A 14,377-nucleotide genomic window follows, 5' to 3' on the forward strand; every position below is an offset into this window, starting at 1 on the left:
AGCGAGTGAGAGGGACTAAGTAGTTCAGTGGCTGAGGCACTCATCTGAATGGTAGGAAAACCCATGTTCAGATTCCTGCTCCTTATCAGGCAGAATGTGGAATTGAATGGGGTCTCCCACACCCCACGTGAGTGCGTAACTACTGGACTAAAGGTTATAAGGGAGTCCTTCTCTCCAGGCTGTTCTGTGTGGAGGACCATGCAAATGAGCTGAGTGGAGCACTGCCTATCTTCACCTAGTTTGAGGATTGTGCTAGGGCTTGGGCATGAGATAGAGGCAGCAGTGCTCATGCCCAGAGGCAGAATTTATGTATTTGGAGAGCTTTAATAGTGAAAATGTAGGCATCAGGTGAATTTAGGCACGTCCAGGATTAGGCAGCTGTTGAGCAGGGATTTTGAGGATCTCATTGGTGCCTAAATTTTGGATTTAGGTATCTAAAGTCCTTTTGTGGACCTAGGTCTTAGTGATTGTGGAGGACAAAAATCAAATTCTCTCAGGAGGAAGAAATGGAATAAGGGAAACTCCTCTTGATAAGTTCCACATCCCTGTAAACTATACTCAGGTGAGTTGCAAAAAATAAACACATTTTCTTCCTGGTAAGCAACCCACATAACTTCTCAGTCATGCAACTGACCAGTTAATGATTTGAGAAAATCAAAGGGCTCATCTACACCAGAAAGTTGCAGTGGCTTAATTTATATCTGTTTAAAACTCCCTTTAGTTAAATTGGGGCAAAGATGCATGTAGATACTCTTACTTTGTAAACACATTTTTTAGCTTTAGTTGGTAAAGAATAGACTTCAGCTGAATCAATATAAAGCAAGCCACCCTTAAACTGAAATAAGTGGCTACACAGGGTTGTGCATCTATTTGGCTAAACTGATTTAGAACAACACATCTTTAGTTGAACCTGTGCAAGTTTGCATGTAGACCATGCTATCACCACTTCTGACATGTACTGATTATTAAACCTATCTCACTGACAGTTTGTTATTGGGAGGGGAGGGGATGTTCTAGCAGATTACCTGATTAAGTAGTATCTGAGTTAAAATTTTTCTGCTTAACTCTGGACAAGTCATATAACTTTGTGTCTTAGTTTCCCCATATGTATAATGAGACATTAGTAAAGTGCTGTCTGAATTTAAATGTTAAATATAGTCCTTGGAGAAATTGCTAGGACTACATCTCAGGGCTTTCTGGCTTTGGTTCTCTGCCAAATCCTCTAGATCATGTAGTTTTTAAGGGCTCTTGATATTCAATCTTTTTTCAAAATTCACCGTAACAGCTGTATTCAAAAGCAACTTTTAATGTTTTGGAGTGTTTCAGTGTGAATAATTTTCAGTCCCTGAAACTTCTCAGACAGATTCTTGAGAGGGTGAGAACATGAAAAATAAGTGTCAAATTTTGTGCAAGTTTTTGCATAAATATTTTCCTGATTTTTTTCCCCTTTTCCCCTCCTCCCCCAGCTGTAGTCATATCCTTAATCAGATTTAAATAACCAAAGCCACACACACTTATTCAGTGTAACAGATTTAAAAAAAGCCCATTAAACTGTCATGACATGCTCATGTATTTCTTTTCCATTCATTTCTGCATAGTAGGGTTTCTGTGAACAAACGTTTTCTCTTTTAGCCAGCCTCCATAACCTATTACAATCATTCATTATAGACAAAATCCACTATTGCCAACATACATAAAGACATCAGTTGCTTTGATCAAAAAGTTGTGAAACTAACTGGAGTTGGGCTAAGGAGTGGTGAGGCTTGCATTTGTAAAACCAGTTCTGTTGGATTTTGGTTTGACAAGCCAGTGATAACATGGAAACTGGTTCCAAACTATCTAAACCATCAAGGTTCTGGTTATGTCACATCTTGCATTAGACAAATCAAGGCCCCTGTCCTGCAAGCTGCTCTGCATGGTCAGATCCTCCACCTGCATGAAGTCCCACTGATGTCAATGGGGCTGCACATGAGCTAAGGGATCTGCCAGCATGGAATAGCTTGCAGGATTTGAGCCCAAGGTTTTTATAAAATGTTACTAGACAGATTTTGATTTTTGCAAAACCTGAATCATGGAAGGTGTGTTTAAAATTGCATTTCATTTTATCTGAAGAGTCTAGATTCAGGGGATGAGCTACCTGATTGAACTCATGTCCCTCTCTAGACATAAATGAACAATAGTAGGAAGCAACTAAAGAGAGCTTCTAAAGTTCTGTTTACACGTGTCTCTTTCATTCACCTGTCATGTACAATCCAGCATGTAGATTGTGAACTCTCTGGGGCAGGGACTATCTTATTTGTGTGTGTTGCACTTACGCCAATGACCCTTGACTGGAATTTCTAAGCGCTCCTATTACACAAACAATAAACCTGTAACAACTTAGTATACAAGAAAGATAGAAAGGAAATACACTAAGACTTTATCTAGGGTCTCCTCGCATTCTGCCCATATCCCTCCATTTCAGGGACTCCCCGCATCAACTGTCCCAACCCACTCCCTCGGCTGGGGGCTCTATGTGTCCTCTGTGACCTGCTCCCTTACAGTTCTCTCCATTATGCCAGGGGTATATGTGGCCTTCCATTCCCTAATTTCCCCCATGCCAGGGGATTTGTTTTACCCCATTTTTAGAGCCTTACAAATCTGGGGCTATCTGCTTTATATCTCTGGATGTCTGCGGATTGGATGTGGATGCAACTTTGGATTCGTACAGGGCTCTACCCCCTTTCCCAGATCTGCGTGCCTCCCTCCTCCCATACCAGGATCCTGCATTTTCTCCTGCCCATGGCACAACTCTTTGCTCCCTCATTCCCCCCATCCCCCCAGGGCCCTGTATGTCCTTCCCTTTTTCTGAGTCTTCCTTCATCCCTTCTGAGGCCCTGCTTTCTCCTCCTCACCTCCACTCCAGGTCCCTGCTTTCATGACCACCCATCCAGTTTCCCTCTTAGATCCCAGCTTTTTCTTCCCCACCACCCCCAGGCTCCTGCTTTTTCCCTACTGCCAACTCCAGTCTCTACCCACACTCTTGCCCCTAACCCGAGGAAGCCCTTCCCCCCAGATCCCCACTTTCCTCCTCTACAAGCCTGAAGGTTGCCCCCCTTCCAGATTTTCTCAGGATCATCTATTTTTTCTAAGTTGGGGTCTCAGGAAATTACTAAATCTCCTCAGGACACTAAAAGTCCTGGTTTTGGTAAATCCATTCTCATGCCTTCTGCCTGCTTCTCCCTCCAGGTTTCCCTTCCATACAAGGGGCCTCCCATGGTATGATCCCCTGCAGGCAGCACGCCACATGCTCTTCTCTGAGGCAGGCTGTCTTCCTCTCGCCCCCAGGGCACAAACTTTTGGGACCAAACCAAGAGTGGCCCCTTGTACAGAGAGGAAATCCTGAGGGAAAGGCTGAGGGCAGGGAAATGGGAGATACCAAACCCAGGACTTTTAATATCTTGGAAAGACTTAGTGATTTCCTGGGACACCAACTTAAAAAAAGTCCTGAAAAAACCTGGACAGGTGGCAAACGGCTTCTCCTTGGGCCTGGCTCAGTGTGAGGGGGGGCTGTGGGGCCAATCGATGGCTTCACGAGGGAAAACTGGGCCAGGAATGTGGGTATGTGGGGCCCATAGGGGTGCTGAAACAATTTTTATAGCGGGGGTACTGCTGATGGAAACCATTTATTTGGTGTTTGTTATTACAACTTCAAGCCAGAGAGTGTGGCAGCTGCCCTAGTTCCAGCACCACAGGGGGCCCATTGATGTTTTAGTGCTCTCCCCTCATGCTCTTTGGTGTGTCACCATTTAAACGTTAGAAGGATGTGGAAGGAGTGAGTGGCACCAAGCCCCACCCTCCCATGGAGGCCCAGACAGTCCTTCCTCATGCCCTGGTTTTCTGTATCTCAGATTTTCTGGTGTTCCAATTTACACCAGAATCAGTACAGTTGTGCCCATTGGTCCCTAGATCATTCACTAAAATCTTGGCATAGATCAGATGCAGCATTCCAAAGTTAATGCATTACAAACAAAAATATCACTGAGTGTTAGACCTTGTTTTGCTCAGCCAGTTATAAGTTTTCTGCGGTGGTTGTGGTTTTTATAAATCATTTTAAGGTCCTTGTCACACATTGAAAAAGACAAGTTCTAAATTCAAGTTTAAAATTGCTAAAACCAAAATGCAACATTTTTACATAGAAAATAAGAAAAGGAGCAAAGATTAGATACAACCTTTGCTGTGTGTGTATGTAATATTTGGCAATTTGGTTTTATTACATACATAGTGTATATTCCATTTTAAAACTTCTCAGTGTGCCTATATACAGTAATCTTTAAATATTATTACAGCTGCAATTGTCTTGTTATTCCAAGACTTAACTGTCTTCTATTAGAATGCTGATAAGATTCGGAATGCTAGACTGTTCTCCCTGTCCCTGCTGTGAAGAGACTGCATATACTTAGCTCCCAAAAAGAGATTGCCATATCTCAGCAAAAATTTATTCCTAGAAACAACCCATTGTTTTGTTATAGGTGGAGTGAGCAACAATGTATTAATGGACAAACCAGACTAGTACTGAATCCTTATCTGAATCATTAGGAAACAGACATTAAAAGTTTCAGTCACTGAGTCATCATTCAGCTACACAGCACATCAGTCATTCAAGTGTATCTCTCCTTTTCAGATCTAATGCTTAGATGTTACTAAGGAAGCTATGTCTGCCTACTCTTTATTAATGTCCATCACAATTTATTTTTTTATATTTCAAAATCAGAGTGCTGACATGCATAGCCCCAAAACAGGTCATTTCTCTTGCTAATGGACAATCAGCATCCATGGAAATTTCCAGGGGTGAATACTGTCACTGCTAGGAGCTAAGTGACTCATCCAACAGGATAATAAATTGATCTTTCAGAAGAGATTCACAAAAAAGACAGGAAGTGCTGCATCATGAGTTAAAAGCTAATTTAATATAGATGAATTGGAAGGTGTATACACTCATGATCCAATCCTGTAAATACTTACACTTGTGACTAGTTCTGCTGGCCTCAGTGGGATTATGCCCATGACTTATGTCGCTCCTGTGTGTGTTTGCAGGACTGAGCCCTTAGACTGCAAGCTACTAGGGGAAAAAATCTTCTGTGTCCCCCTCCCAATTTTCATATAGTATTGAATACACTGCCAGCGCTCTAACAATTTAAAAAAAAATTAAACCGTCTCTAATGCAGGCATTTATTGATATGTAATAACCATAACAGTGCAGCTTTTGTGATAGTGGATTGTCTGGGGTCATGTGTGCATCAGCCTTTAGATACACGCAATGTAGCATCTGATTCATAATATGTCCATTCAGGACATTCCAACATGCATACTCACGACTTCTAATCCTCCAGAAGAGCAATCATCCCCTTATTATGCTTTGACTCTTAGTGGATAATAAATAGATATTCTATGAAAAACAAAATATAGCGGGCAAAACAGGGCATACATACAGGAGTTAAGAAAAATCTACTTCACAGGCTGACTTTTCTCTCTTGTTAATTAAGCAGCATATGCTTTAATTGTTTCACAAGCATATTGCAATTATGTTAACCATGGTTACACAACTCAAAATGGAGCAGCAGGCCCATAATAACATACAAAGCAATGGCACAATGAAGGCACTTTAGCTGGGTTTTCATTGTTGACCTGCTGATTCACATTTAAATTGTCAAGTTACTTATAAGATTTCCAATCATTCTAGTGGGAGTATTTGTGTCAAGTATATTCTTTCTAGAGGAGTGTGCGTTACTATTTTGCTCATTTATTCCTGGTCATTGTCCTACAAGCTCTCTTGGTGAAAAACAGGAAATAGTTAATCTTCTCTATAAATAGCAGGTCAGGGATTGGCTGTTTCTTTGTATTCTGGATAGTTATGAAGTGTGATGAGTAAATGTAAGCAGGAGGAATTTTCACCTGGCTCTGAGAGCATATGCATAATGGTTATAGTTTAAGCATACTCCTTTTCCAAGATTTGCATTTATTTTTAACTTAAAAATGACAACAAAATATAAGTTGAAGCCTGAACTTTCTCCAAAGCTTGGTTGTTCCTAGAGGGGAAAACTCTATCCCTGCCCCTGTTTCTCTCTTCTCAGACAAGCACATCCCAACCCTTTATATAATGTCTGGAATCAATGTCTATCTGTTAACATGATTCAGGAAAAAAACCCACTTTTACATCTCTATACAGGGTTCATGCATCTGACGTAAACAAATAATAAATGAGGAAAAGAGATGTGCATTTGGATTTCCAGACAAGTTATGTTACTGAAATGGGGTAATTCAGTGGGGTTTTGCTAGCTGCTGAATCAGAATTCAAGCAGAGGTACTAAAGCAGGGGTTCTCAAATGGGGGGTTGGGACCTCTCCAGGGGTCATGAGGTTATTACATGTGGGGAGTCACGAGCTGTCATCCTCCACACCAAACCCCACTTTGCCTCCAGCATTTATAATTGTGTTAAATATATAAAATGTGTTTTTCATTTACAAGGAGAAAATTGCTCTTATCAGTGCTTGAATTGAGGGTGAGGTGGGTGGGAATAGCTAGATTAGCATACTGAGTGCAGGTGAAGTTATCAAAAGTGCATGATACTGAGAAATTTCATTTGTGGTGGCGTGCTGATGGTTGTCATAGAATTATATGAGATAACAGTAATATATTCAGGTTCTTCTATTGTGTCATTATCATGGTATCTGAGAGCCTAATAGACAATTATAATATAATAGGCTTGGAATGATTAGATTTTAACAGTAAACATCAATTTCACTGTACACACACAAACTAACAAAAAAATTTCCATTGATATTTGGAATTTACAGAGCAAAATTGCTATTTGAAAGCTTAGTTTGATTTAAGGTTATTTATTTTGTCAACATCACATTTTAAAATATACAATCCATGTTATAAAGCTTTAATTCTTTTATATCTAAATGTCTACTGTCATTAAATAAATAATAGCTGACCCCCACATAGTTTCCCACAACTGTGAAATATAAATAAAAATAGGGAAAAAAAGCTTTAAAACCATACTTTTGTGCAATTGTGACAACTGAAATTGATAAAAATAAAAAATGTTTATAGAAACATCCAATCTATCAAAATGAAAATTAAATACCTAAATACAGCCTAAATACAGGACACAGCAGTGCAAAGTTATTACCAGATGTCAAGAAGAAAAATAAATGATCTTTTATACTAATTACTTACTTAGCATCATCATCTTTCCCACTGTTGGGCTGTTGACTCTGTTCCTGTATTATCCCAGTTGGTTCTGCTGGCTTTTCAGTCTTTAGGGACACAGGTGACTTTGCTGGAGCTGTGTCTGCATCTGAAACAGACAGTAATATTTAAAGCACTATTTTAGAACAGCTAATGAAAAAGGGCATCTTAGATGCTGTTGCTGCTTTTATGGAAAACTCCACAAGTTACATATTTGGAGGCCTCAGTTTTCTAAAGAACTTCCTGCATAGATTTGATTTAATACCATTTACACCAAAAAGGGTGATGATGAAGGTATCCTGTGGAAGAGGTGTATAATTGAGTTTTATCAGTATAGATTTGTTGGCCGCTCTCAAAACAACAATGATCAGTTCAAACTACGAGGACTCATGCAGTGTTATAGGATGGTTGTGTGTATATATGACCATCAGATCATATAGTTTGAAAAATCCAGGATGGTAAAACAAAGAGAAGATTCCACCTGACTTCTTTGCTTTTGTATGGTTCACATTAGGGAAAATTCATACAAAAGCATTTTGTTCTTAATTTAATCTTCTCTGGCCTTAGTTTGCACAACAGACCTGCCTGTCTCCGAAATGTTACCTAAAAGTGTGTATATGTAGAGCTTTTTGGCTTTTAAAGAAAAACGGAATTTACAATTTGCTTAGTTTTAAAAGGAAATTAGAGCTAAAATTTGCCTTTCTGTATGCATATTGTAAGTCCTCCTGACCTTTATCCTATGTCATTCCTTTCTCTAATTAGTCTTAGTTGATATTTTAATTTTCATACTGAAAAATCATTTGCCAATGGGCACAATCCCAACCTTAATAAATACTGTAACTGTAATATGATAGGGAAAAAGCCTGGCAGTTAGATCATAACAAATCTGGAGCCTTTCTTGTGTATATACTGTATTTCAATTTTAAGATGCAAGGGAATTGAGAAAAAAAGTCAATCCACACATAACCTTTAGATAAAATAGGATTAATTTTATGATTAATGTTAATCTCTGTGTATAAGAGTTGGTGTTCATCACTATGGCTTTGCAGAGGTGCACAGCCATTCACTGCCTTGAACTGTTCAGTTGCCAAGTCACAAAGCCATTATTTGCTACAGTATTTGAAAAGAAGCCCTAAAGTAGGAAAGCAGGCCAGTTTGGTGACTATAAAAACACAAGCTGAATTAGATCACAGTGTGACATTAACTGGTCAGCAAACCTCATCTTAACAGGAGAGGAGACTGCGATACCACAGCTGTACACAAGGAAGCTTAATTTAATCGATAATTTTAAAACCTACATTCACAATTTAACAAGCAGGGAGAAAAACAATGCATGAATTCTAAACAAGATGAAAGAAGTTACTCTCTGAGCTGCTACCTATGGGTTCTCTTAGGCCCACCTCCATAAAGGGATTTAGGTATCTCAGTCTGTTTTATACACCACTGTGATCCACAACCCCCACACTCAGCTGCTGCCTCAGCCTGCAGACATCTGAACTCACTTGATGCCTAAACTTTTGCTGTAAAAGCTCTGTAGGCAACTCAGTTTTTGCTTCAGGGCATGCATGCATGCTGGTGCCTCACTCTTGGCATCCAAAAGCCTAAACTGCAGTGTGATCCCAAACCAGGGGAATATAGGTGTTCCTCTGCCTTTTTTGTCTGTAAGACCTGATCAGTAGGCATAGTCAGAGGCTGCCTAACTCCACACATAATCCCTGGAGAAGGGGACGACCTCCCTTTATAATCCAATGGTTATTGCACTCAGCCAGGCTCTGGAAGATCCTAGTTCAATTCCCACTGGTATTCCCCACCTCTCAGGTACGTCCCCTAACCACTGGGGTACTCTGCTATAGGAATCTCTCAGTATCTCTTGTTGAAGCTGTTCCTCTTCAGTTGGACCAGAGAGCGAGAATCAGTCTATGATCTAGTGATTAGGGCACTAACTAGAGAGCTGGGAAACCCCTCTTCAAGTCTCTTCTCCTCAGGCAGAGTGAAGAACTGAACTGCGATCTCATGCATTCTGGGTAAATCCTCTAATCTGTGGGCTAAAGGCAGGTCCTGCTCCCTGTGGCTGTTTTGTGTGGAGTCAGCCCAGAACCTAACTTCTCACAAGAAATAATTTAGTCACCTTGTCATAAACAGATAGCTAAGGGTTAATGTTTCTTTTACCTGTAAAGGATTAACAAAGGGAACCAAACACCTGACCAGAGGACCAATCAGAAAACCGGATTTTTCAAAGTCAAGGAGGGAAGTTTTGGACTCTGGGTCTTTTGTCTGATCTCTCACTCATGGAAGTTCTTGCTCTTCATCTTCCTGTGTCCAACTTGTAATTAAGCGAGAACAACATATAGGCTTTTATGTTTGTTTGGAATTTACATCGTGGTACTTGCTGGAATGTTCAAATGGATATCTTTTGAATCAGACCGTTATTCTTAATTTTCTTATAAGCATAGCCCGTATTATCTTGATGCAGAGTTTATATTCTTATGCTTTTTCTTTCCTTTTTTTTTATATAAGTTTCCTTTGTAAACGTTTTGAGTTGCTCTCTGGGTAGGTAAGGAACCAAGAATGGAATTCTCTGTTGGGTTAAGATTAGCGGAGTAAGCTCTGCAGCACCTAGGGAGTTGTGGGAAAGGGGAAAATAAATCATTCTATTCTTTTCCTTTGTATTGGGGGGTCTCTTGGGAATAAAGGAGACAGTGCTTCGTTGTTAGTGGTATGTAAAGAGAGGCATCAATACGTCTCGAGGTAGCCAAGAGGAAAGCCTGGGTGAGAGAGAGAGAGAGAAAGGAAGTGGGTTATTTCCCTTTGTTGTAGGCTCAGGGTTTCTGAGTCTTGGGGTCCCTCCAGGGAAGGTTTTGGGGAGACCAGAGGGGGCCAAAACCCTGGAAATTTTGGATGGTGGCAGTGAGATCAGATCTAAGCTGGTAAATTGAGTTTAGAGGGGTTCATGCTAGGCATCCAGATTTTTGGACGCTAAGGTCCAGATTTGGGAGAAAGGCTTATGATACACCTAAACTGTTCCTCTCCAGGAGAAAGTTCCTGGCTGTGAATTACAAGCTGAAACAGGCACCTCCCTGCAGCCTGAATTTAGAGGCTGAACTCTGTGAACCCTCCTTTCTGCAGCGGTTAGCTCAGGCAGCACCCTACCTAGCATTTTTGCTTTTGTGGATGTTTTTAGGGGCAAGATTTTTAAAGATATTTAGGCACCTAGTGGAATTTTCAAAAGCACTTAGATGCCTACAACTCATTAATTTCAATGCGTGTTAGGTGCCTAGATGCCTTTGAAAATCCTACCAGACGTCTAAATAATTTTTTTAAAATCTGGCCCTAGATGCCTATTTCTTCTCATGCATTGTATAGGGAGCTTAGGTGTCTAACTCAGGCTTTGTGGATCCCGTTAGTGTTTCAATGATTTTTCTAGGCACTTAAACTTCCCTTTGTGGATCTAGGTCTCAGTTACAGGTCTTCCTGTGAATACTGAAGAAGTGGCGGGCCAGGGGACCGAAGTGTGTCTTCCCCCAGGCAAAGGCACAACTTACATGCAACAAAGCTCACAAAAAGTAAGAAACGAATTGGAATAAGCCAAAGCTATCTAACTGAAATTCATAGATTCCAAGGCCAGAAGGTACCGTTGTGATCATCTACTCTGACCTCCTGTATAACACAGGTTATAGAACTTTCCCAAAATAATTCCCAGAGAAGATCTTTTAGAAAACATCCAACAAGGATTTAAAATTTGTCAGGGATGGAGAATCCACCATGACCCTTTGTAAATTGTTCCAGTGGTTAGTTACTCTCACTGTTAAAAACTTACACCTGTTTTCCAGTCTGAATTTCCCTTTCAGCCATTGGATTGCTATATCTTTCTCTGCTAGATTGGAGAGCGTGTTATTAAATATTCGTTCCCCAAGAAGGTAATAATAGACTATAACTAAGTCAACCCTTAACATTCTCTTTGTTAAGCTAAATAGATATTGTGATTGAGCTCTTTGAATCTAAGGCAGGTTTTCTAACCCTTTAATAATTCTTGTGGCTCTTCCCTGAACCCTCTCCAACTTCTCAACATCCTTCTTAAACTGTGGGCATCAGAACTGGACACAGTGTTCTAGCAGCAGTTAGCCAGTTGTTAATCTCTTTAATGTGAGCATATTCTTGTGGGAACATGACAGACTCCATCGCCAGACTTCTTCTATTACCATGAGGTTCAAATTTCGAAGAATTTTTCAAAAATAAAACCTATCATACAAAATTTCTTCTGAACGTATTAAATACAATCCAAAGGATGTTTGTTTATTTTTATCATGGAGCACACATGACTTCTGGGGACAACTCCCATTCATGCTAATGATACATATATTAAAATAGACCCAGCTACATAGCTGCTAGGGACTTTTCTGTCCAAGTTTAATTTAATTTAATGGAAAATAGCTAATTTGTCAAAAACAAAATTGACATTTCCCACAGAAATTTCCCTTAAAAAATCAAAACTCTGAACATTGTAGCCAGTTAACAAAATCCTGAAATTTTGATGAATGCTTCCCATTCCCCCACTTTCACCTAAACTTTTTGTGTGAGGGGAAGCGGTGGGTAGGTTGAGCCGTGGGGAAATGGACATTTCCAAAACAGCTCTACTCAAAAGTTTTGGTTGTCTCCTAAAACAAACAGAAAAACTGTTTGTATGGATTAATGTTTAGAACTTTGGCCTCTGGACATGAGCCCAAGTATTTCCAGAACAAGTGAACTTATGACATTAGGTTATAATGTCTATACTGTACTCCAGTTCAAGAGTTGTGTCTTGCACTATTAAAGGTGCTGTCACTGGGACAATCTGTTAAACCAAGGTTCTTTCTGCTTATGTCTTGCGGAAATTCCAGACAGATACTAATAATCTCATGATACTTCTTGCAAGGAGGTAGAAATAACCCTTGTAACCTAGTCACCATTCCTCCTTCCAATAAAACTTAACAAAACCAGCTGACAGATAAGCTATATGTTCATCCCTTTCCCAGCCCCCAGTGCTCAAGACAGGCCAGGACTGAATGCATTAGACTCTCTGTATTCCCGGTTCTCTTTTGGTAGGGTTGCTAGGTGTCCAGTTTTTGACCGGGACGTTTGGTCGTAAAGGGACCTTGGCAGCTCCGGTCAGCACCGCTGACTGGACCATTAAAAGTCTGGTTGGCGCGGGGCTGGCAGGCTCCCTACCTGACTCTGTGCAGCTCCCTGGAGGTGGCAACATGTCCCTTAGCTCCTAGGCAGAGGGATGGTCACGGGGTCTGACCAACTGTTGCAAGAACCAGCTAGAACAGCCAAAAGATCTCCCCACATAAGTGCAGCATGACAAGCTTCTTTGATATTACCCTGCTTCTCTTTCATACACTTTCCTAAAACATATTTTACCTTACATTTCACTGCTTTGGAAAGCAAAGGAATGTCTACTTTGTCAGCCTTTCCTTTCCCTTTGATATATATATATTTTGGTCACCTTTGCAATATTGCCAAACACCAGCGTTCAAAAACCATATCTTAAAAGTCATGAGTTTTTTAAAATGATACATTATAGATTCTTTTTATTTGCTTTCTGTTTTCTGAGCCTTCAGGGTTCATACTTTCCAGGTTTTTTTTCCTCTGCTAAAAGGGCTAAAAATGTAGGGTTTTTTTTTAAATGAAAGCTAAAATCTCACATAATGACATGACTCCAGGAGCTGGGGCTTAAATAGAAGCACAAAATATTTGAGACTAGTCATAAAATTAAAAATTGGCAACACTTTGTCTTTAGTTTAAACTTTTCAGGTAAGGACTATTGTTACGTCTGCATGGTATGTAGCACGCTAGGGCCCTGTTCCTGTGTAGAGCTCCTAGGCACTACCATAATACTATCAATAATAAGTCCCATTCTTGGGGTTGTGCTGCCACTGTTCTCAGTAGTGGTTTCAGACATAGGCAAACTCTTTAGGCACTACGTTGTACGAGGCATAATTGCTATCACAACCTCTTTTTTTAGGTATTCACTCCTGAATACAAACAATGCTTGGCAAATGGGGAGTGCTCCATCAAATGGTACTGCCCCTGAGTGGGTCATAGCTGTCTCACTCGAAGGCCTGGTCTCAGGCAATGGGAACAGGTTGAGTAGGAGCTTGTGTCACCGGTCCTAAAAATCTTTGCACTAACTGGGTGCTCTGAGGGTAGCAGAAGCAGGGGGAAGAGTGAGAGCTAGGCCAGGCAGGCCAGCTAACCATGAATATTATCATGCTCATTTCATCCTCAGAGCACAGGGGGAGGTAGAAGCAGCTGGAATTTGAGTTATAACTAGGAAAAAAGGTCCAGATTTGCAAAGGTGCTGAGGTGTGGTGCCTCTCAGCCTTTCAGTCCTTATCCCTTAGGCACCAGCTCCCTAATGGAATCCTTAGCCCAACGCTAGGTGCTCAGGTTCCCTATACCATGCATGCGGAGAGTTAGGTGCCCAAGCAAAGGATCCTTGGAAGTCAGCAAGTTGAGCAGCAGGCGGCCTAAGCTAGCCAGGAATGGAGTGCTGAGGGGAGGGTGGCTAGATGAGGGGTTTAGGTGCTAAGCCGCTGACCTGGTATGCCTGGATTATGAGTAAGAGATAGACACTGGCTCCCTCCCACCCTGACCCCACTCAGGATTCTCAGTCATGAACCTTCTTGTGGAGTTAGGCACCTAAGCCAAATCAGCCACTTAGACAGCCTATGTCCTAGCAGCTGAAACAGGCTCGTGCTCAGTACCTCTCTCCTGTTCACCAATGTTTCCCTGTGCCCCAGGCTGTATTTTGTACTGGTGTAGTGCTGCCCTCTCCACCTGCTCCCAGCCCTCCTGCCACAGGATCTGATAGGTACATAAAAATGGTGATACTGAGGCCTGGTCTACACTACGCGTTTAAATCGATTTAAAGAGCGTTAAATCGATTTAACACTGTACCCATCCACACTACAACGCCCTTTATATCGATATGAAGGGCTCTTTAAATCGATTTCTGTACTCCTCCCCGAAGAGAGGAGTAGCGCTAAATTCGATATTAACATATCGGATTACAGTTAGTGTGGACGGAAATCGACGTTATTGGCCTCCAGGCGGTATCCCACAGTGCACCACTGACCGCTCTGGACAGCAATCTGAACTC

General features: G+C 41.1%; 1 protein-coding gene across 1 annotated transcript in view; it reads right to left on the reverse strand.

Annotated features, from left to right (window-relative positions):
* CNGB3 (cyclic nucleotide gated channel subunit beta 3) overlaps window positions 1-14,377 on the reverse strand; it is a 102,365-nt gene that overhangs the window by 72,261 nt on the left and 15,727 nt on the right. The window contains exon 3 of the mRNA XM_032786422.1: window positions 7,225-7,345. Within this exon, the coding sequence (XP_032642313.1) occupies window positions 7,225-7,345 (121 nt within the window). The remainder of the gene's footprint in view (window positions 1-7,224; window positions 7,346-14,377) is intronic.

This window comes from Chelonoidis abingdonii, chromosome 2 (genome assembly GCF_003597395.2).
Source record: "Chelonoidis abingdonii isolate Lonesome George chromosome 2, CheloAbing_2.0, whole genome shotgun sequence".
Classification (NCBI taxonomy): domain Eukaryota; kingdom Metazoa; phylum Chordata; order Testudines; family Testudinidae; genus Chelonoidis; species Chelonoidis abingdonii.